Source organism: Eptesicus fuscus, chromosome 1 (assembly GCF_027574615.1).
Source record: "Eptesicus fuscus isolate TK198812 chromosome 1, DD_ASM_mEF_20220401, whole genome shotgun sequence".
NCBI classification, from domain to species: domain Eukaryota; kingdom Metazoa; phylum Chordata; class Mammalia; order Chiroptera; family Vespertilionidae; genus Eptesicus; species Eptesicus fuscus.
Genome location: NC_072473.1, coordinates 82512873 through 82537501, shown reverse-complemented (window position 1 = coordinate 82537501; position 24629 = coordinate 82512873). Strand labels below are relative to the sequence as shown.

Here is a 24629-nt window from a genome sequence, read left to right as displayed (position 1 = left end):
ATAACTGTTGGCAACTTATTATTTTTCTTTTCTCTCCTAAAAATACCTTCCCTACTAGCTCTTGTTCCTAAGTATTTTCTTATTTCTTACACTTACGTCTTATCACTATTGATTCTTTTTCTAATTCTGTTCCAAAGAATAAACATATTTAATACAAAAGCCATTGTTTAGAGCAAGGTTACATTTTAACCTGGTTCTTAAACACATACAATCACATAATCAAAGCAAGCATTGCAATAGATTCTATCTATTCCTGAGATGTCATTGTAGTACAGTCTTTCCAGGTGACCCACTTTTCAAGTGGCTAGCCACATAGTACAGGGTTGTAGCATGTTTCTGCTTTGATAACTAAGGGTTGACCATTTGTTGTTTTATAGGCTGGTTCAATCTTTATCTTGTTTCAAGGTCTGAAAGAGTCTCACAGATTCCTCTTGGTTTATTTAATGACTTGCCTGAGTTAGCATGGTTGCTTGTGTTCTCTCATTAATGCTAACAGTTTTAATAAGCTCACACTAAACTACTATAGAATTGTATAAAGTTCATATTCCAGAATTCTAATAGGAGAAGTAGCTACCCTTCAGTATCTATATTTGATGAATACCAGATCTGTCCATTTACAGTTCAATTACACATCAAATGGAATTTATAGCCCAATTTCCCAAAGTCCAAATTCCTAGTGCAGAGTTTACATATTCCCTGGCTGTTTCTAAACTTTTAATTAAAGCTAAGTGAAATAAGTCAGTCAGAGAAAGACACATACCGTATTTCACTGATACTTGGACTCTAAAAAATTAACAAACAAAACAAAGAAAGACTCATAAAAATGGAGAACAAACTGATGGTTGCCAGAGGGAATGGGGTCATGAAAGGAAAACAAAATATAAAGGGGATTATGAGGTAAAAAAAATTTCCAGTTAAAAAAATTAATATTTCATGGAGGTGTAGTAATGTACAGCACAGGGAATATAGTCAATAATATTATAACTTGGCATGGTGACAGATGGTTACTAGACTTAGTGAGGTGATTACATCATCTACACTAACAAAAGATAAATATGCAAATTGATTGTACCTCCGAGACACCCATCAGCCAATCAGGAGTATGCAAATTAACCCAACAAATATGGCAGGTTAATTTGCATATGCAGGCACAGAGCAGCCAGGCTGGGCGGGACGCCTGCTATGAGGGGAAGTGCAGGGGGAGCAGAGGAAGCTATAGGAGCAGCGCTCTGACAGGAGCAAGGACTTGCAGGTTTCCGGGTGGTTGGGAGCGAAGCCAGGAGTAGGAAGGCCTATTCTTGCACAAATCTTCTTGCAATGGGCCTCTAGTAAAGTATATAAAAGTTGACGCACTATGTTGTGCACCTGAAATTAATATACTATTGTATGCCAACTATTCTATCTAATAAAGAGGGAATATGCTAATTGACCATCACTCGGTCACAAAGATGGCTGCACCCACAGCTGAGGCCAAGTTCCCATAAGGAGCCTTAATGAGCAATCAGCAGGGACCTGAGGCTAAGCCCTCCCTGGCCCCCATGGGGCTTGACAGGGGACCTCAAGCCGCACCCCCCACCTGGCAGGGCTTGACAGGGGACCTCAGGCTGTGCCCCCCTGCCCTGGTGCCAGGCTAGGGGACCTCAGGCCGCACCCCCCCACCAGGTGGGGCTTGACAGGGGACTTCAGGCCATGCCCTCCATTCCAGCACCAGGCCTGGGGACCTCAGACTGCACTCCCTGCCCAGCGGGGCTTGACAGGGGACCTCAAGGTGCACCCTCAGTGCTGGGTCAGGGGAACTCAGGGTGAACCTCTGCCCAGCGAGGTTTTACGGGGTACCTGAGGCTGCACCCCCCCACCTGGGGGGCTTGACGGGGGACCTCAGGTCATGCCCTCCACCCAGTGGGGTTTGACAGGGGATCTCAGGCCATGTACCCCACCTGGCAGGGCTTGATGAAAGACCTCAAAGCACATCCCCACCCTGGTCTGGGCTGGGGGACCTCAGGCCACACCCCCTGTCCTGGTGCCAGGCCAGGGGACCTGAGGCTACGCCCCCTGCCTGGCAGGACTTGACAAGGGTGGGACTGGCCAGGTCTGGATCTAGTCCAATGGGGGCAGGGGTGCCGGCCAGGTCTGGGTCTCACGCGATTTTGAGGTGCATGTGGGTGGGCAGGGACTTGACTCTGGGTCCTGTGGTGTGCCCCAGACTCTGACAGGAAGAAGGTTTTCATATACATTTTACTAATTTTCTTTCATCTCTGACAATTCTATTATAGAGAAATGGCAAATAGCAATATTAAATTATTTCCTCTAATTAATTCCCTTTTAATGTGCGTGAATTTCGTGCACTGGGTCACTAGTACTTTAATAAAAATTAAGAACTTATTATTTTTAAAATTATAGATGCTATCTATTAACTTCTATCCAGTTACTGTGTTATTCTTCTTCTTGGTGGCTACATGTATAGATTTCCTTGATTAACTATTACCACTAATCTTCCTTATAAAATCACTTTTACTGGAATGGTAGGATATACACTGAGTGGTCAGATTATTATGATCTCTGAATGCATAATAATCTGGCCGCTCAATGCATTTGTATCTCAAATGGGTACCAAAAGTATTCTAGACTTTTGCTGGAGATCAACCACCTATTTGTCCTGAGCTTTCTATCAGCCAGTGCAAAGGGGAAAACTGATCAGGTGCACGATTTATAGTATCTTTGATATCAAATAAATGAGGTACTCAAGAGAAGTACACTGAGTGGCCAGATTATTATGCGTTCAGAGATCATAATAATCTGGCCACTCGGTGTATATTCTTCTTGCTTTTCTACTGCTCCAGTTAGTTTAACTTAGCATAGTCCATTTGCACATCTCTTATTTGAAATTTTGGAAATACTGTATATCTAGAGTCCCCTACACTGAAAAATCAAGGCTCAGTTTGTCCAGTTATTACAGCATCAAAGTTCCTCAAGCTGCTGTGTGATATGGCCTGTAATTATCCACAGTAATTGCTTAACGATATCATTTTTATTTATTCTCTTTGTGTCATTGTACACTCCCTCTAATTCCCCTGTATCCTGATCAACTCTATCAATCTTTCCATATAGCATTCTATTATTGTAAAACTTTTCATACTAATATGTTTGAGCAGCTCCATAAATTTTGAGCTTTCAAAAAAGTCTGTGTTTTTTCTTGACAAAGCAGTCTCTTTCCTAAATTTGTTAATAAACTTATCCTGAAATTCAGTAGTTATGTTTCTCCTGCTAGTGTTCATCCAAATAAAACCTGGTTATTCTATCTAATAAAAGAGTAATATGCAAATTAACCACCACTCTGCTACACCCACCAGAAGCCACGCCCACCAGCCAATCAGGAGCGAGTATGCAAATTAACCCAACCAAGATGGCTGCTGCCACGGAGGGAGCAGGAGGGAGGCTTGGGTTTCCTCAGCGATGGAGGAAGCCAAGCTTTCTGCACACCCTGGCTGACCCAGGCCTCCATTTAAGGATACAAAGTTTCAATTATAGAAGATAAATAAATTGCAACAAAAATGGCAGCAGCCACGGAGCTGAAGAGAGCAGGAGGCTAGGGTTGCCCCAGCGATGGAGGAAGCCAAGCTTCTGAAGCCCTGGCTTGCTTTGGACTCCACTTAAGGCTACGAAGTTTCAATGATAGAAGATAAATAAATCCCAACAGAAATGGCTGCCGCTACAGAGCGAGCAGAAAGCTTGGCTCCACTCCAGGCTACAAAGTTTCAATTGTAGAAGATAAATAAATCACAGATACCAGGGTGTCCGCTTAGGTCACTGGGAGGCGTGGCCAGCCTTCAAACCACCAGAGACCCCTCGCCCAGGCCACCCCACACCCCAAGGGAACTCCCCACCCTGATCTGGGACACCCTTCAGGGCGGTTTGCCCCTAGCCATGCACCAGGCCTCTATCCTACCTAATAAAAGAGTAATATGCAGATTGACCATCACTCCAACACACAAGATGGCTTCCCCCATGTGGTCAAGATCCTTCCCCCATGTGGACACAAGATGGCCATCACAAGATGGCTAGCAGGGGAGGGCAGTTGTGAGGGACCAGGCCTGCAAGGGAGGGCAGTTGTGGGCAATCAGGCCAGCAGGGGAGGGCAGTTAGGAGAGACTAGGCCTGCAAGAGAGGGCAGTTGGGGGCGATCAAGCCTGCAGGGGAGGGCAGTTAGGGATAACCAGGCTGGCAGAGGAGGGAATTTGGGGGAGACCAGGCATGCAGGGAAGGGCAGTTGGGGGAGGACCAGGCCTGCAGGGGACAGCAGTTAGGGGTGACCAGGCCTGCAGGGGACAGCAGTTAGGGGTGACCAGGCCTGCAGGGGATGGCAGTTAGGGCCAAACAGTCTGGCAGGGGAGCAGTTAGGCATCAATCAGGCTGGCAGGGGAGTGGTTAGGGGGTGATCAGGCTGGCAGGCAGAAGCGGTTAGGGGCAATCAGGAAGGCAGGTAGGTGAGCAGTTGGGAGCCAGCAGTCCTGGATTGTGAGAGGATCCCAGATTGGAGAGGGTGCAGGCTGGGCTGAGGTGAATTTCATGCACCAGGCCTCTAGTATAGTCTATAATTTCCCCCATTTACCTTTAAAGGTAACCAATTATTTGTGTATGCAGACCTCTTTATTAGATGCAGCATCTGTCATGTTGGTTAGCTGTGATGTTATCTGAATTAAATGCCTTTTAATCCTTTTGACTACAATATGCTTTAGGAATCTATATGAATTGGTGTAGCCTGATTTCTACCAGTGTGGATTGACTTCTACATATCACTTCTTGACGATTTGGATATACTAATTTGCCTAATGGTATATTTTTATGTCTTTACATAGTTGTTGCTCATGTCATGAGATGCAAAGGTAGTTCTCTTAAAAGGAAAACCACAAGTGTCCATTGACTTACCTGAAGCGTAGCTATTCTTCCAAATGGGAGTAAGGATACTGTATGGCATGGAATTAGTATGATCAGTGAATTTACCACACATTTATTTGGCCCCTCTCTGTTTTGATATGGGGGCCCCCTAACTATTACATTTCCCCCTTCTGGTATGTATAGAATTATTATGGCTAAATACCAGTTAATACTTTGTTTAAATTCATACTATTCCCATCTCTTGATAATTAAAATTTCTTTTTTTAAAAGGTAGTTTGTATTTCTTTTTTATTGAATTTTGGGAGTAACACTGATTAACAAAATTATACAGGTTTCAGGTGCACAAGTCTACAACACATCATATGTACACTGTATTGCATTCACCACCCCAAGTCAAGTCTTTATCCATCACCATTTATCCCCCTTATACCCTCCTCCACAAACCTCCCTCATCCCCCCTGCAAACACCACACTGTTGTCTATGTCCATGAGTTGTTGTTGTTGTGTTTGTTTTTGTGTGGGGTTTTTTTGTGTGTGTTTTTTTGCTCAGTCCCTCCATCTACAACCACCCAGGCATCCACCCCTGACAGCTGTCAGCCTGCTCCCTATGGGATACCATGGATGGACCTGGAGAGCATTATGCTAAGTGAAATAAGCCAGTCAGAGAAAGACAAGTACCATATGATTTTACTCATATGTGGGATCTAATGAACAAAATGAACTAATGAGAAAAATAGTGTCCATTAAAATTTTTATGCCAAGGCTGCAGCAGTTTCACTATAATAAGCCTATCAGTTATTCTTTATAAATTTCACTATACCCACCCAGAAGATGTGGCTCAGTGGTTGAGCATGACCCATGAACCAGGAGGCCACTAGTTCAATTCCTGGTCAGAGCACATGTCCAGGTTTCAGGCTCAATACCCAGTGGGGGGTGTATGTGCAGGAGGCAGCCAATTGATGTTTCTGTCTCATCAATGTTTCTCTCTCTCTCTCTCTATTCCTCTCCCTTCCTCTCTCTCTAAAAATCAATAAAAACATATTTAAAACATTTTTACTATAGTTAAGAAGATATACTTTATCCACTTCTACTTGTGGACCATGATCTCTATGTCTGCCATAAGTATTTGACTTTCCATTGGTGACTAGTCCTTATAGGGCTTTATCTAGCCCTTCTAATACTAGTACTTCTCTCATTATTTGGTATAATTTGTCATTTCCATTTGGAGAACAATATTGCAGAGTAGTTCAATATGGGCCAGCATTTGAGGAAATAGTCCTGCATTGCAACCTCTTTGGCCTCAACTTTTTAAAAACTTTCTCCCCTGCAGAAGTTATCTGAAAATCTTTCTGCAGTTTTATTATCTGGTAGATGCTGCTTTTCCAGATTTTTTCCCCCTAGTCTGCTATAGAATCCAATGGTTGACACACTTTCCTAAAGGCCTAGTATGGAGGCCCTTTTAAGTAAGAAGTTATATCTTTTTAAATAAAAGTGTCCCAATATTGTCCTGTTAATGTAGATATATTCACTATAAAGCTATCCTGGGGATTATTCCCCTTTCAGTTTCCATTCATTGTAGAACAATGAAATTGGGTCTCAAGATGTGGTAGAGTTAATCATGTCTTCACTCCATTGTTAGGTGAGGAGTTTATTCTCCTTGTTGTTTGAGCCTCTTGTCAGAAATCTTAGCAAGAGAACAAGTACAGGTAAATAAAGAACCATATCACTGAAGTCAGAGCTTTTAAAATAACTACAATGAAGAAAGGAGACCAACATATGCTAGAACTAAATCAAATATTACTGGTTCTATATGGTATTAGTAAGGAAAATATACAGAACTAGGAGAAAATTCCTACTACTACTATTCATAGAATATTGGAAATAAACAAACAAACAAAAGAAACTGTTTGAAACATGCTGGTGGGTTTTCACCCACTTCTTAAGTCATCATTTATACCAGAGAGTACATCATCATATACGTTTTCTATGTCAAGCATAGCTTGATCTATATCAAACATTAGGTCTTCTTCTTCTCCTAGTGTAAGTATTGATTCCAAGTCTGAGAATTCAGCAAGGTCTGGTAGTAAATCTTCCTCAGAAGGAGATGAATCTACTTCTACCTGTTCTGCTACCTCATTTTGCTCTACGCAAGGAACATGTTCCTGTGAAATTAATTGCAAAATCTCTTCAGCTATTCTTATTAACTGAGCAACACAATCAATAAGTCCACTAACTAGTTCAGGGATTGACACAGCCTCCATGCCGCTCTTCTCAGAAGATAAAATAATCTTAAAAGCTGTAGCAAATGGACTCTTGGCGACAATGAATCCTGTGGGGCTGACAATGGTTCTGTGGTTGGTTGGTCCAGAAATCAGGCTATTGATACAATTATGATGATCAAGTACAGAATGAGTCCAGTGGTCCTATAGCAATTTTTGATAAAGTTCGTGAACCTCCCACTAAATCACATATGGTGTTCTTGTTGGTACCAGTGGTGAATTGCTTCTATAATGGCAATCTGGCAGATTGTCACAGCCAAAAGAAAACAGCAAAGCAGATCTAATAATAGAAAAGAGAAATACAAAGATTAATATTCTTGAGCCTTTATCCATCCTACAGGTTCTGACTATAGGATAAAGTTGAAAGGGTAATCCTAGTTATTGTTCCTCTTCTTTTGAGAACCATATAAGAATCTACTACTTATATCCTCCTTTAAATGTTTCATGGTCTTTATCTCTTCTTAGGGGATTTGAGAACAAAGGGAGCATAGGTAGTTTATCTTTCTTGAACAACTCTATTGAGGAAGATACATTCACTCAGATTCTTTCAGTTAATTTTATCTTTATTAGCATCTTTGTCTGATTGCCATTTATATCTGGTGCTGATAAATTCTTTCAATGTTTTTAAGAAACCATTCATTAAAGTTTCCAATTACCTCTGCAGCCTAGGAAATTTATGGTAAATAAAAGTTCCACATTTTCTGTCTTTTACAAATTTTGGACAATTTCTGTTATAAAATTAGTTCCTTGGTCTTTTCCTATTGCTGGCAATATTCCATATCTAGCATATAGTTCCTCTAAATTTGTCTAAAAGCCATGGTCATACCAGTACTATTCTCATCTGCATGTCTGGTGTGCTTTGCAAGCCTTTCTAAGTGCTTATGCTTCTGTAAAGCAATATTCTTTGTTTAAACATCTAGGAATTGGCCCAATATAATCTACCTGTCATGTTTGTCTGGCTTACCACCACCACTTCCTTTAAAAATGAGTTATATATAAAAATAAATAAGTCACAGATATAATATATATGGAAATAACATAGGGAAAATAGTGTTATAATAATAAGTGTATGGTGACAGATGGTTAGTAGATTTATTGTGGTGTCCACATTGTAAGGAATATGAATGTCAAATCAGTATGTTGTATACCTGAAACTAATATAACATTGCATGGCAAATATATGATATAATAAAGAGGTAATATGCAAATTGACCGTGATGCTATCGCACAAGATGGCCACCCCCATGTGGTCACAAGATGACCTCCACAAGATGGTCGGCAGGGGAGGGCAGTTGTGGGCAATCAGGACAGCAGGGGAGGGCAGTTAGGTGCAACCAGGCCAGCAGGGGAGGGCAGTTGGGGATGACCAGGATGGCAGGGGAGGGCAGTTAGGGGTGACCAGGCCTGCAGGTGTGGGCAGTTAGGGGCAATCAGACCTACAGGGGAGGTCAGTTGGGGGCAATTGGGCTGGCAGGGGAGTGGTTAGGGGGTGATCAGGCTGGCAGGAAGAAGCGGTTAGGGGCAATCAGGTAGGCAGGCAGGCAAGCAGTTGGGAGCCAGCAGTCCCGCATTGTGAGAGGGATGTCCGACTGCCGGTTTAGGCCTGATCCCTGTGTGTGGGATAGGGCCTAAACCGGCAGTCAGACATCCCCCAAGGGGTTCCAGATTGGAGAGGGTGCAGGCTGGGCTGAGGAACACCCCTCCCCCCCCCCCAGTGCACAAATTTCGTGCACCGGGCCTCTAGTACTTTAATAAAAAAGTTTGTCAAAGATTTAAGTTTTTAGTCATTTGGCATACCTCATATTGCTTACTTGTTTGCTTGTTTGATTCATAGTTGCTTTTACTTTATTCTTTCTCCTCTGCTTACCTAGGACATTCATGTCCATGTGCCCAGAGGTTTTATGTGCCAATCCTGCAACTTTAGGTTGAACTGACAAGAGAACTGACTTGGTTATTGCAGAGTCTACACTAGTTTTTGGGTATCCAATTGCTTCCTTTTAAGTAGAATGTTCTATCTCTCCATTCTGATGATCTGGTGCATATCCTACATGAACTGCTAAATTCCCTTCATTGGTTTATTTTCATATCTCCCTTTATAGAATTGCTGCTCTGCTATAGTTCAGTCTATAATTTTACATTACAGCATATATCTTCAATTCATGGCTGCTCAGTGTCCCTATATACTTTGACTAATTATTTTCTTAGACATGTATACATATTAAATTTCTAGCTACCAGTACTGCATAGTAGGCTGTTTTTTTCTCTCCAATCTCAGTCAAGCTTCTTCTAATGGATAGTATCAGGAAGCAGTCATCCATTGCATTCCTTTAGAATAATTCCAAATCTGTTACTGCCCTATTTCCAGAAGTTCTGACCAGAGTGATGCCCAGCTAATTGTACTCCTTAGACCTTTACTGGAGTACAGTAAGTCATCAGCCATATGGTCTATGATTTTCACATGGTACTTGATAGTCTCCACAGGGCCTTGTTTGACCCACTTGGCTATAAACTATCTGTACTTAGCATAAGATCTGTCAGAACCACACTATTTTTTGGTCCAAAATCCTGACAGTAGAAATGGGATTTGCCCTATAATAGTGGTCCAAAACATGATGACCAGAAGGCATTATTTTGGTTATAGGCAACTTTCCATCTGAAGTATGGGAGAATGGGTAGTAGATGCACCGCAGCTTGTTTTATTAATTCAAAGGGAAAGAAATAATGAAATGAACTTGGCATTAGTGTAGAACTGAATCAGCTCAGCAGAAGGGAAACACAGAAGAAAAGTATATGCTAAATTTTACTAGAGAGCACCATCACATTTTCAAAGGAAACAATAACCTACTATGGTGCTCATAGCCCAAGGGCATGTGAGGGTGATAGGAACACACACACAAAGACTAAATTCTGGTTTACCTTTCACCCAGTTTTTTTCTCAGCTACTCTACCTCCCCTTAGAACTCTTGAACTCCTCTTCTTGGTTGATATACTTCCATTTCTTCACCTATGTTTTTCGTTCTATTTCGCTTTCTGTCTCCATATTCCACTATCCCTTCCCATCATCTTTTCTTCCATCTCTCTCTAAACTGGGGAAAATTTAAATAAATAAATAAATAAACTGGGAAAATTTTAGAAATAAATTATATCCCACTTATCAAATTGATATTTTATTTATAGACTCTCACATTGCACAATCTAAATATAAAAAGGTAGAACATTTCATATTTTATTATCTTATAAAGACAAATTTAGTTACTTATTACTTATGCAACCCTTGATTTACTTCAGCTATCACTTGGTTACCTTTGATAGGAAAAATTTCCTTACCTAACCTTAACCCAGATGACCATTGTGCTAGCTATTCCACAATTCTTATCTTCAAAGCATCTTAGACCATAGGAGGAGGGGGGTGGGGTGGAGGTAAGGAAGATGTTGAAAATCTGCTAAGAACTGCAGTACTAAGAAAGAGTAACAGTATAGCATTAGCTTATTCCAGTTTTGATAATTTCCAAAGTAACCAATCCTTGACACCTTAGTTTGCCTAAAGGAGCATTTTGTATAGTTTGTGCCTAATCCTCAAATCACTCTAAGGACGTTTTTATAAGCAGTTCCCTCTGCCTGAGATCCCTTTTCCCTAATGAAAAAAAAAATGCTTATTCTGATCTCAGTTTAAATATCATCTCTTCAGATTTTTGAACCTCCAACCTGAAAAAGGCATCTAATCATCCCTTTATCATTAGTAATACCGTGCATTTTTATATTATGGCACCTATAATTACCTCATGTTTTTTGTTTATTTGTTTTTCTATCTCCTACCCTACCACCATATACATAAAGAATAAAAAGCAAGTGCCATGATATTAGGAAACTTGTGTTGTTTTGCTTTTTGTTGTATCCTCAAAAGCACAGAAGAGAGGCTGCCGCCGAAACCGGTTTGGCTCAATGGATAGAGCGTCAGCCTGCGGACTGAAAGGTCCCAGGTTCGATTCCGGTCAAGGGCACGTACATTGGTTGTGGGCACATCCCCGGTGGGGGGTGTGCAGGAGGCAGCTGGTCGATGTTTCTCTCTCATCGATGTTTCTAGCTCTCTATCCCTCTCCCTTCCTCTCTGTAAAAAAAAAAAAATCAATAAAAATATTTTAAAAAAATTAAAAAAAAAAAGAAGAGAAGCTGCCACATAGTAGGTAATCAGTAAGTGTTGCTAAATAAAGGAAGGAAGTAAAGGAGGGAGGAACAACTTTTAGTTATTTTATTCAATAAATAGTATCAAGTTTGAACCATGCATGAGGATAGCAGGAGGTATAAAATAAACCAATTCCTCAAAACACGCAGTAAAATGAGCAGGTAATCCACAGACTGAGAGAAAACATTCACAAAACAGATATGTGATAAAGAAGTTGTGGCCAGAATGTATAAAGAGTTTGTACAACTCAAAAGTAAAAACAAACAAGCCAGTTTTGAAGATGGCCAAATGACTTGAACAAACATTTCACAAAGAAAAAAAAGCAAATACATGTATACCTTGTTTTACTGTGTTTCACTTTATTGTGCTTCACAGATAGTATGGGGTTTTTTTCAAATTGAAAGATTGTGGGAATCCTGGATTGAGCAATACACACACACACACACACACACACACACACACACACACACACACTAGAGGACCTATACATGAAAATTCATGCACTGGAGTGGGGGTTCCCTCAGCCCAGCCTGCCATCTCTCACAGTCCGGGAGCCCTCAGGGGCAGGAGGCAACCCAGAGATCAGGGGAAGGCAATGCCCCATCACACCTCTGCTGCTGCCACTGCTGGCAGCACAAGCCTCAGCTGGCCCTGGTTACTTGAGCCTCAGGAGGCCCTGGGCGGCTGGGCAGTTGCCATCCGAGGTTTGACTGTACCTCAGGCCAGCCCTGGGTGGCTAGGGGGCTGAAGGGACTGAGGGACTCTGGAGGCAGGCATCCCTGCGGGGCTGAGGGGACTGGGCGCTGCCATCTTATGGCTGTGGCCGCTGCCATCTTTGAGGGCGTGGCAGTCAATTAGCATATTCTCTCCTTATTGGCTGTGGATGCTGCCATCTTTGCAATGGCATGAGGGTCAATTAGCATATTCCCTCTTTGTTAAATAGGATATATATATGCCATTTTCCCACAGCATTTGCTCACTTTGTATCTCTGTGTCATATTTCAAACTTTTTCATTATTATTATATTTATTATGGTGATCTGTGATCAATAAATTTGAGAAACCAGGAAAGGGAGAGTAACACAATGAGGCAAACATCATTGTTGTCTTATTTTAAGAAATTGCCATAGCCACCCCAACCTTTAGCAATCACCATCCTGATCAGTCAGCAGCCATCAACATCAACATATGACAATCCACCAGCAAAAAATTTATGAACCACTGAATGCTCAGATGATGGTTAGCATTTTTAGCAATAAAGCAGTTTTAATTAAGGTATGTATATTGTTTTTTAGACATAATGCTATCACACACTTAATAAGCCACAGTATAGAGTAACATAACTTTCCTATGCACTGAAAAAAATTGTGTGACTCACTTTATTGCAATATTTGCTTTATTGTAGTGGTCTGTAACTTAACCTGTAATATCTCCAAGGTATGCCTGCAGGTAAAAAGCCAGTGGAAACATAGTCAGCATCACTAATCATCATGGAAATGCAAATTAAAATCACAGTAAGATACCACAACACACTCACTAAACTGGCTATAGTTAAAGAGTAATAACATCAAATGTTGGCAAAGATGTAGAGCAACCAGAATTCTAACATATTGCTGGTTTTCAACCTCTTTGAAAACATTTGGAAGTTGTTTTTCTTAATTAAGCAAGCACCTTAATTAAGCATGCAATCCAAGCAATTCCACTCCAAGGTATTTACCCAAAAAATGAAAGTTTACAAAAAGACTTTTATGAGATTGGTCATAGCAGCCTTATGCATAATACCCCTCCCCCCAAAAAGTGGATAGAGTGCAAGTGTCAATCAAAAGGAGAATTAATATGCAAACATATATATTCATACAACATGATACTAATCTGCAATATAAAGAAAACCACTACTGATAGGGACAACATAGATGGATAAAAAAAAGATTATACTTAAAGAAATAAATCAGACACAAAAGAGGAATACATATTATATGATTCCATTCATATGCAATTCGATAAAATACAAAATTATCTATGGTAGAAAAAATCCGAATAGTGGTTACATCTAGGGAAGTGGGAATTGATTGGGAAGAGGCATAAGAGAATGTTTTGGGTTGATGGTAATGATCATGCTTTAGATAGAGTTTTGGATTACACAGGAGTATGTATTTGTCAAAACTCATAGAATGGTACTTTTAATATTTGTGCAGATCACTGTATGTAAATTTTATCCCCCCCCCTAAAGTGACCAAACATAATCCCCAGCCTCATGAATTATATATCGGGTGAAATTACATGCCCATAAATAATTATTATAATAAATGCTCATGTTTATGGAAGGCCTACTATATTTTAAGCACTGTGAAACCCACTTTTCTTATATTAGTACATATAAACATCACAATAATGCTACAAAAGTACAGGTGGAAAAAAAATGGAGGAGGAGAGAAATTAACTTGCCCATAGCCAAATGGTAAATAAGGTTGCAGAACTGGAAATCAGCTTAGGTCTGACTCCTAGAGTCCTTTGCCAGAGGCATAAATTCAGGTGCCTACTTGAGCAAAATTTGCCTTATTTGCACCAAAGACAACATATCATTCTAAGCAGGAATAGAACTGAGAATGTTAATATAATTTGCCAACCTTGGAAACTGGCTGAATTCCAAATTCTTAGAACAGTGAGTCCTAAAGCAAAGAGATGGAGAGAGACTGATCAGTCCCTCAGGGATCCACATCTTTTGTTACAGGAATGTTGCCGTCCATTTTATCTGCCCCTCCACTGACCTACTGAATTGACCCAAACACTCATAAACTACTCACCTGTGATAGAGCCGAGATGGATGAGAGGGTCAAGGCGCTGCCTGCTAAACGTTTCCTGGACTTTCGCTTTCAAATGGAATATGGATGTTCCTGTCACAACTAGAAAACAATAAAAAAGGATAAACTGCAGAATTGATAGGCTTAAAGTGATCCACGATCTTTGGAAACAAGGACAAGCTGAACTAATATTTCAGGGAACTACAAGCCCTTCCTAAGTGAGCTGATAGTCATGAGACCGTTGCTAATTCTGGGTACAAGTTGAAGATGAGGTTTGGACCCAAGGCTGAGTGACTCTACTTAGGAAAAGGAGAAATTTTCATAAAATTTGAGACTAGCATAATGGTTGGAAATTTGAGAAGCCTGAAATACAGGGTTGGTTTTCCTTACCTGAAGTTAGTTGAGTTTTAGGCTGGAGCCTAAAAGTGAAAGGCTCAGTGAAATGTATCGCAGTCTCGCGGTACTTCAGAGATAGATTCTTGGTAGTGGGAGGGTAAATGACGTAAATGCACTGCCACTTTCTGCCTCAAAATCTTACCTCAATTTTGAAGGTGGGAGCACCTGGGGTGGCTAATAAGTTAATAAGCTCAAAACCATCCCCAAAGGGCACTTGGGACAAAGTGATTCTAAAACTCATAAAATGTACCTTAATCAACAAAGAAATTATATATATAGGGGTTAGTATAGCCAAAACATCTTGAAGAAGAACAAAACTGGAGGACATATACTATCATCTATCAAGGATAGCTGTACAACTACAGTAATTATGACAGCATGGCACTGGCGCAAAGACAAATCAATGGAACCATGACACTTAACACCAGATATCAAAGTAATACTATGACTACTACTAATAATAATAAGTTGAAATGGATACTACATCTAAATATGAAAGGTAAAACATTAAATCTTCTAGACAAAACCATAGGCAAATATCTTTATTACATTCGGTAGGCAAAGATTTCTTATTTGATACAAAAGGCATTAGCTATGAAGGTTAATAAATTGGATTTCATTAAAATTAAGAACTTTCATTTATCAAAAGATGCCTTAGGAGCCAGAAAAGTCTCACAGACTTGGAGAAAATATTCAAAATACATACATCTAACTTGTATTCTGCATATATATAGATGTTTTTAAAATCCTTCAAATCAATAAGAAAAAAGACAGACTATCCAATTTTTAAAAGTAGAAAATAATTTGAATGGCATTTCACAGAAGAGAACATTTAAATGTCCAACCAGCATATGAATAGATTTTCATTATTATTTCTTATTAATAAAATGCAAATTAAAACTACAGTGAGACAAACCCAACCAGAATAGCTAAAATTGAAAAAACTGACAATATCAAGCACCAAGAAGAACATGGAACACCTGAAACTCTCATAAATGGTTGGTGAAAGTGTTAACTGGTATAACTACTGTACTTTGGAAAAGTGTTTCACAGTATGCACTGAAACTAAACATAATTTTATTACATGACCCTGCAATTCTACTCCTAAGTATACAACCAAAATAAAAGAGTACAAATGTCCACAAAAATACATGTACAAGAATGTTGACAGAAAACAGATGCATTAAAGTGTGTACCATATGAATTTCATTTATATAAGTGAGATTTAAGAACAGGCAAATGAAGAGATAGAACAGAAGTGAACGCAGTGATTACTTCTAGGTGGGGGTTGCTGGAAATGTTCTATGTCTTGATATGATTACATATGTTTTTAAAAAAGCATTCAACTGTACTCTTATAATTTGTATACTTCACCATATGAATGGTATATATAAAAATTATTTTATTTTTAATTTGGGATCTCTTTCCTATAAAGCCTGTAAGAATAGTCAGAAAGTGATGAGAGTCTTTCTAGGGTGAGTAACCCAGTCATCACAGGAAAATGGAATGAAGTCTGAAGGTACAGACTTGTACCTTTGGCCCCTGTGGCTCTAATTCCCGCTAGGGTAGAGCTAAGTAAATAAAGAGGTCCTTATAGCTAGATAGAGTTGTAAATTGAGGCAAGATGAAATAACCCACATCTTGCATGTAGCTCAGAAAAAGATCTGGGGCAGAAGCCATGTTCTCCATCTGATAACTAGAATATTTAACCCCATAGATTTTTATTAATCTCACTGTTATGACATTTTTGTCAATACAACTAATCATTTTTCTCTTTGATGACAGTCTTACCCTGCTATTTTGTGATGCTCATAACTGGCTAACTGGCAATAAGTGTCTAACAGTAGGATGGAAAAAGAGCAAAGGAATCCAAATCCTCTTGGCCTATGTTTACAGTCAATAAGCTTTTCTGCATTGGGCAAGGTAAATTAGTTCAGATCCAAAGGGAACAGAGGCAATTATGCAGAAATTAAAATGCGTCCTTGGTGAGTATAGGTGCCAGTTTCCTACTTACAAACAGTATTTTTTTTCATAATGCACCCTTTTCTAGTGCTGCAGTACTATTTGGATACATGCATTTAATATAGATTTTTTTAAAAAAACATCCACAGACATTACTTCTCATTGCTATCCTCATCTCAGAGGCAAACATTAAGAGGTCCTTGTCCCCAAAGGGCAAAATTTATAATTTTGATATAGCAGAAGCTCTCTGGTAGGCCACAATGAACAAAGCAACAGTATTTACCCTTTTAAATTCCTTTTTAAAAAGCCACAAACCTTTGCCTTAAAAAAATCTTGGTGCAATAAAGCATTTTCCTGTTATAGAATCTGACATTTTAAATCCCCATGATCATTTTAATTTATCAAGAAAGAAAGGAGTTGTGTGGCTGAGAAACTAAACATAGCCCCTTCTTGAAAATATATGAAAAATTCAAAACAAAAACTGAAAAAAGGGAGGGGGTAGGAAATGTCCTTATGGTCAATTTAAACCAAATTCTACTGAATTTATTTCCTCCTCCTCCAAATTTTCTTACTGCTTTAGGGAGAATCACAGATTCTTGCTTAGCCTTCAGAAAAACAACCTAGTGGTTTTGAAAATATAACTCTTGGTTATTTTTCTAGACAGCCACATAGTTTCTCCAAACATGAGGACAGCCATCCCGTCTTGACTTGGTAGAACCCTGCACCCATTTGTCCCTGAACCTTGGCTGTTGTGAGAAGCCCAAAGGTCCCAGAGAGCCTGAAAAGAATTGTAATACTTCCAGGAAGATTCTTGGCTTTTAAATATTACTAGTGCAGAGGACAGGGTCTAAAATAAGGGAAATAAAAACAGAATTGGAGGTAACAGGGAAAGGGATTCTTCTATTCCTAAATCGTTCTTCAAAAAATCGTTTCTGTTTATTTGAATACTTTATTTGGAAGATAGAGTAAAATGATGTTAGTGGTTGTAAGGGTAGGGTCTGTGCCAAACAGATCTACATTTGAATTTCAGCTTTTCCACTTACTATTTTTGTCTAAGTGTCTTTATCTGTAAAATGAAGATAACAATTGTAGAATTACATGAGTTAATACATGAACAAGTTTAGAATGGTGCCTGGTATGTAGTAAACTCTTAATAAATGCTAACTAATATCTAGGGTCCAGTGTGTGGTGCATCCTGGGAAGGTAGGAGGGGAGATAGTTGCAGACATTACATAAACTGGAAGGAAGCATGGGAAATACAATTCATCTCATAGTTATAACCAATATGACTTTGAACTTGGATAAAGATGTGAGAGAGCAGGACTGTCTTGTGGCTCTTGTTCATACATAAGCCTTTCATAAGCCTTTCAGAAGACCTGAGACCAATCAAGTAGGAGTCCTTGAGGCTTAGCAGATCTTCCTAGCCTAACTTCCTCTTGCCATCAAAGCACTTGCTTACTCTGTTTCTGAGCTCTGGCAGGCAAAAGCTGATTACACTTTGGACTGCTCATTGACTACTCCTCCAAAACACTGCCAGCTGAATGGAGAAAGCCTTCCCCTTGGTATTATGGCAATGAATATTTCAAAGCATTAACTGCCTATGCCTTGGAAACATGTACTTGGAAAGTAATTGGCAAAATCATTGAGGCAAGATAATGAAGGCCATTACCCTGTGTCTACTATGCTTTCACCTGAAAGATCAGAGGTCCTATATTTCTTCCTTATGCCTGCAAATGTGCTTATTGCTTATCCACCAAAGGATAAGCTTCTGTTTTTAATGATCTCAGAATAAGATTCCATGATCTCCCTTGGTAGCTCATTTCAGTGTTTTACAGTTTTCGTCTTCTGTTAATTATATTCTCAAGTACTTTCACATACATTAATGTATTTAATTCTTATAACAATCTTGTGCACCAAGGATTACCCCTATTTTGCAATGAAAAAATGAAGACCCAAAGAGGATAAATGACTTAGCTCGATTACACAGCTGGTTAGTAACAGAGCAAGAGTGAGAATCTGATTCTTTCATCTCTCAGGCCCTCTGTGCTGTCACTTACACTGTGATCTGCCTAGTGATGTTCTGGGAAGCTTCAAATCACCAGCAAAATAAGGATAAGCGTTAAGATGTTAACAAGAACACAATATAGCCATGGTAGGTGGCTTACCCAGTATATCATAGGCCACAAGTCCCCTTGAGGATAATCATTTCATTGTTCTCATCCTACATACTATTGTTCTCAGAGTGTACCTGCAGTTAAAAAGCTCTAGCAAAAAAGAAAAGATATAAAAATCCTAAATGATCATTAAAATCACCATTAAGACGATGTGCTTATCTATGAATATAAAATAAAAGACAAGAGTCCATGGTATCCTGTTTATTAATTTCTCCCTTTTGACCTTTGAGATAGATACAATCAGAATAAATTGGAGGAAGTAGGGCAGAAAAATATATTTCATAATCTCCTAAAAAGAAAAATGTTTTGCCCTTGAGCATGAATTTGTTTCCTTTCTCTCTGAAAATTTCATTCCTCTATCTCTCAAGGCTCATAAAGGGGCCAAAGGTTAGCATTTGAAACAGATAAAGAGCAAATTTCATTGTGTATTTGCTTGTTGTTCAGAAAAGCACACCAAGGCCCTACAGCCCTGCCCTTTGGCAAGATCCCTCCCAATGCCAGACCAGCATATTGCTCAAGTGAAAAGCTGGATGGAATTGACCTTATAGGATTCCTTACAGGGTTTCCTTTTTTTAATATTAGCTAGAGGCAGGGGAGTCTCACAGCAGGTTTGCTCAACAAGAAAAATATCTCTCATCTCTTGTGACTGATATTACCAGGTTAAGTAATTCTGTTCTAAAATACACTTTTAATTAAATACAATGGCAACTACACCTAACTATCCTTGTCAAAGTCACCAGTAACTTCCACACTCTTAAATCCAATAGTCAGTTCCCAGTCCTCATCTTACTTATGCTATAAGCAGCATTTGACATGATTCATCACTCCCCAAGTCTTCTTATTCATTTACAGTCATTTCCTTGAAGATCTCATAGAGGCTGTAAATAACACCTATATGAAGATGACTCTTAAATTGATTTAGGTAGTTCAGAACTTTCTCCAGAATCCCATAAATGAGTATCCAATTGCCTTTACATTGATTTTTAACATCTAAAATGTATATCCAAAACTGGATGTGTAGTCTTCCTTCCAAAACCTACTCCACCTATAACTTTCTCCATCTAAGTAAATGGCAAGTCTATCCTTCTAACTACTCAGGCTAAAAAAAATATTTGAGTTTTCCTTTGACTCTCCTTCTTCCCACAGTCTACTGCCAATCCACCAGAATATTCTGTTGCCTCTGCTTTCAAAATATACCCAAAACATAATGACATGTTGTCATTGTGAGCCACCATCATTCACCTCTCAACTTAATTATTTCAACAGCCTCCTAAAAGGATTCCCCTTGCCTTACTCCAGTATTTTCTCAACATAACAGTCAGACTGATTTCTTTAAAATGTAAGTCAGATCATGTCACTCTTCTTCTAATGGCTTCTTTCCCCAAACTCACCAAGCACACCTCTTTAGGTGCTTTGCACTGGCTATTCCTTCTGCCTGGAATGGTTTTTACTCAGATATCTTAATGGCTAAATCATCACCTGCTTCAAACCCTTTGTTTATATTTCACATTCTCAATGAGAAATACATTTACCGTCCTTTAAAAAATTGAACACCCTCCTCCAAAACTGGCACTTCTGAGTCTCTCCTATTTAAATTTTCTTAGAACTTATTTTTATGGCTGAGTAATATTCCATTGTATGTACCACAAATTTTTTATCTATTAATTTATTGATGAGAACTTAGGCTGCTTCCATATTTTAGCTATTATAAATAATATTTCAATGAACATGAGGCTGCATATATTCCTTTGAGCTAGTGTTTTAGGTTTCTTCTGATAGATACTCAGAAGTGTACTTATTATTATTATTCTTTATTTTATGACTCCCCTCTCTAGAAGTAAGCTCCATGAATGTAGTGATCTCTATTTTGTTGAAGTACAAAAATACTGTCTGGTATGTAGTGGGTACTCTATAAAAGTTTGTTGATTTAATAATAGGACTGATAATTTCTTCTACTTTTTATAGTCCTTTATAGTTTTTTCTAAGTGTTTTCGCATTACATTTCTTCCAAATTACCATATAACAAGGGTAGGGCAACACATAATTTATTATCTCTATTTTGCATTTTAAAAAATTGACATCAGCCCACCTGGTGTGGCTAGGTAATTGAGTGCCAAGCTACAAACCAGGAGGTCACAGTTCGATTCTCAGTCAGGGCACATGCCTGGTTTGTAGGCTCGATCCCCAGTGTAGGGCATGCAGGAGACAGCCGATCAATGACTTTCATCATTGATGTTTCTGCCTCTCTCTCCCACTCCATTCTTCTCTGAAATTAATAAAAATATATTTTTTAAAAAGAAAATTGACATCCATAGAGGCAAAACAATCTACCCAAAGTCATGTAGCTGGTATGTGGTAGAACAGGAACTCAGTTCTGTGCTCTTATCCCAGAGCCTCCAACTTTACTACAAAGCCCTGGTCCTTAAGGAAAGGCCTTCTAGATTTTTTTTTGTTGTTGTTAGAACAGAAGCATGTCCTGCTTATGTCATTAACCCAGTGCTTTGAAGTTGAATGTGTGAATTTTCCAGATCATGGAAATATATACACAAAAAGTCAACTAAAGACCTGAGTTTGTGTGGGGGAATCACCATGTGAATGTCAGAGAAAATTATGCCATCCCAAATGGTGCTCTCTCTAAGAAAGAAAGCAACATTTGAATATACCAGCTGCTCAGTAGAATAAATCATTTGTTTCTTCCTAGCCAGCCCTGCTTTCTTTTTGTATTACATATTAAACTGAACTGAAAAAGCAACTTAACAGAGCAAAGGGGGAAATTGTAGTCCAATAAGGCATCTGCTACCTAAAGTGCATTTTAGTGGCCTTTTCCACTGTGACACCACCTAAATCATGATGGACTGTGTTGAAAGCTCTCCCCCAACTGCCACTACCATACATGAAGAGCAAAGATTGTCCCTTTAAATGTACCACTGAAGAGGAAGCTGGTGTTTACTTGGCAGGGGGGAACAGGATACTTCATGCTTGGCATACTGCTACCATTGGCATCCAATCCAGAAGCTGCTACATTCTGCAGGGGTGGCAACTATTTTGTCCTCAGTATGACATAGTGGAAGATACAGCTATATTTACATACAGGTTTTTTACTTGTCACCCCTGGTAAGCTCATAGGATGAGACAGAAATGGCACAGCCATGAAAAGGCAAGCCAAGTCCTCAGTTCCTTCTGGCAGCTGAATCCACAGTATTAGCGAGGATGGTCTGATCTCTTTCCCTGGTCCTCAGAATGTCAATACAACAAGGATGTATGTATCCAATAACCCTCCCAAGAATCACTAAGTAGACCAGGTTTGTCTTCAGTGCTTTTATCCTTTGAACACAGCAAATCAAGTGGTTGAGGCTTGACTCTACTACCAAATCAGCTCTGCTTCCAGGCTCAATAAATATCCCCTAATGAAAGAGCAAGCTTCAATTCAATAAATAAACCTCAGACTGAAAACAGAAGTGTAACACAGGTACAATCTACCAAATGCTTGGTGGATTCAGTTAATACATGGACACAAACATTATTGAAACATGAAGACATCAACAAACTCAGCCATACAGACAGGTACTTAAGGTTTTGATACTAGGGAAGGATAGAAGAAAGAAATTATTTTTAGGAGGAAAATATGGGGCTTGAAGGTAGAGAAGCCTGGGTTCAAGTCTAAAGATTTTCTTACTTTGGGCAGGTCACTGTGATTTACTTTCATGATCTCAAAATAGGATGATGATAATACCTTAAGCAATTGCTATTTTCATGATTTACATCAGTTTTAATTATGGGGAGGTGCCCCTTTACTTTAGATTTTTAAAAAGAGTATGACTTTTGAATTTAAACATAGATTTAAACTCTACCTCTGACACCAACTGTATGGCATCTCTCTCCAAACATGAGTTTATTCACCTGTATATTAAGGAGGAGGATGATACCTATCTCAAATGCTTGCTATGATAATAAAAAATAATAATAATGTTAAAAATGTGTTTTTTAAACTACAAATTCCAAGGCAAAGAAACGTTTTCTTTAAAAGGCCTCGACTAAAGACTCTGGTTTGCCAGGGACCAAGGGACTTTCCAAGTTCTAGAATTTTCAGTGCTAAATATGGAAAGTCTTGGGCAAAATGGAATAAGTTGGTAATTTTGAGTAATCCATAACAAGTCTTGACTAGTCCTTAAAAAAGTCAAGGGCCTGAATAGACTGTAACTGAGATGGCCTTAACTACACAATGACTAGGTATTAACTAAGTTTAGTCCCTGGCTAGGCTGAGACTAGAGTCTGATCAAACATTTACTAGGTTTAGGCTCTGGCAAGGCCTTTGACCCAGGCAGTGCTTTAATTAAACTCAGATTAGGCCTTCTCTATACTTAGACCTTAGATAGACCTTAACTATTCTTTGGCTAGGTTTTAAATAGGCTTGGTCTATGGCTAGACCTTAACTGGGATTCAAATAGATTTTAACTAGAATGAGCACTGACTAGATTTTAACTGGCTGATTAAGCTTTAACTCAGATTTATCCCTAACTAGTCTTAATTGGGCTGGCAAAGTCCTACCTTGGCTAAATCTTAACTAGTCTTAGGGAATGGCTACCCCTTAATTTTAATGACTAGGTCTTAATTAGATTTAGGCTTTGGCTTCACCTTAACTCATGTGTGACTAGGACTTAACTAGGTTTAGTCACTGACTAGGCCTTAATTAGATTCTGAGGAGTACTTCCCTAGATATAAGCCCTGGCTAGGCCTTAACTGAGCTAAGTCTTCAATAGGTTTAGACCTAGCAATCCCTAAACTAGACTCTAAACAGGCCTTCTCAAGATTTAGGTCCCAGATAGGCCTTAACTACACTCTGACTAGAACTTAATTAGGTGTAGCATTGGCTAGAGCTTAAACAGATTCTAGCTAGAATTTAACTATATTTAGACCCTAAATAACCTTTATATTCTAAGAAACCAAAAACACTTATTTGAAATAATATATGTACCCCTATGTTGATTGCAGTGTTATTTACAACAGCCAAGACTGAGAAGCAGCTCAAGTGTCCATGAGTAGATTAGTAGATAAAAATGTACTGGTACATTTACACAATGGAATACTACTTGCAGTAAAAAAGAGAAAAATCTTACCTTTTGCAACAGCATGGATGGACCTGGAGATTATTATGCTAAGTGAAATAATCCAGTCAGATAAAGTAAAATACCATATGATTCCACTTATATGTGGAATCTAAGGAACAAAATGAACAAAGAAAATAGAACCTTAATCTTTCCGTCACCATTTATTTACCCCTTTACTCTCTTCTACTTCCTCCTAACCCCCCTCCACTCTGGTGATCACCATATTTTACTAAGTGAAATAAGTTGGTCAACGAAAGACAAATACCATGTGATTTCACTTCTATTTGGAATCTAAAGAACAATATAAATGAAAACACACAAAAAAAAGATTCATAGACACAGAGAACAGACTGATGGTTGTCAGAGAGGAGGGGTTTTGAGGGACTGGGTTTAAAAGGTGAAGGGATTGAGAAATACAGATTACTAGTTATAAAACAGTCAGGGGGGTGTAAAGTACAGCATAGGAAATATAGTCAATAATATTTTAATAACTATGTATGTTGCCATTTGGGTCCTGGAAATATCAGGGGGACCACTTTGTAAAGTATATGATTGTCTAACGACTATGCTGTACACTCAAAACTAAAACAAAATAATATTGAATGTAAACTGTAATTGAAATATAAAAAAGAAAAGATTGAGAAAAGAAGAGAAGAAAATACACAGAGGGCAGGGTGATATGAAGACTCAGGAAAAGACTGGAGCAATGCAACAAGAAACCAAAAAATGCCAAGGATTACCGGTAGCCCCCAGAAGCTGGAGAAAAGCATAGAATGGATTCTTCCTCGGAGCCTCCAGAAGGAATCAAACCTGCCACCACCTTGACTTTGG

At 39.1% G+C, this 24629-nt stretch overlaps 2 protein-coding genes and 1 long non-coding RNA gene across 3 annotated transcripts in view; 1 reads left to right on the top strand and 2 right to left on the bottom strand.

Moving 5' to 3' along the window:
• Positions 1-24629, top strand: part of TRPC5 (transient receptor potential cation channel subfamily C member 5) — a 216730-nt gene that overhangs the window by 65781 nt on the left and 126320 nt on the right. The window lies entirely within an intron of this gene.
• Positions 6825-7303, bottom strand: TRPC5OS (TRPC5 opposite strand). The gene has a single exon (XM_008158607.3). The coding sequence runs from the start codon at positions 7155-7157 to the stop codon at positions 6825-6827; it is 333 nt and encodes a 110-aa protein (XP_008156829.1). The 5' UTR covers positions 7158-7303.
• Positions 12769-24608, bottom strand: LOC129150919 (uncharacterized). Its single transcript, XR_008557735.1, has 4 exons — positions 24539-24608; positions 14162-14260; positions 13985-14026; positions 12769-12800 (listed from the first exon to the last, which is right to left on the bottom strand). It is a non-coding gene; the product is annotated as an uncharacterized LOC129150919 (long non-coding RNA).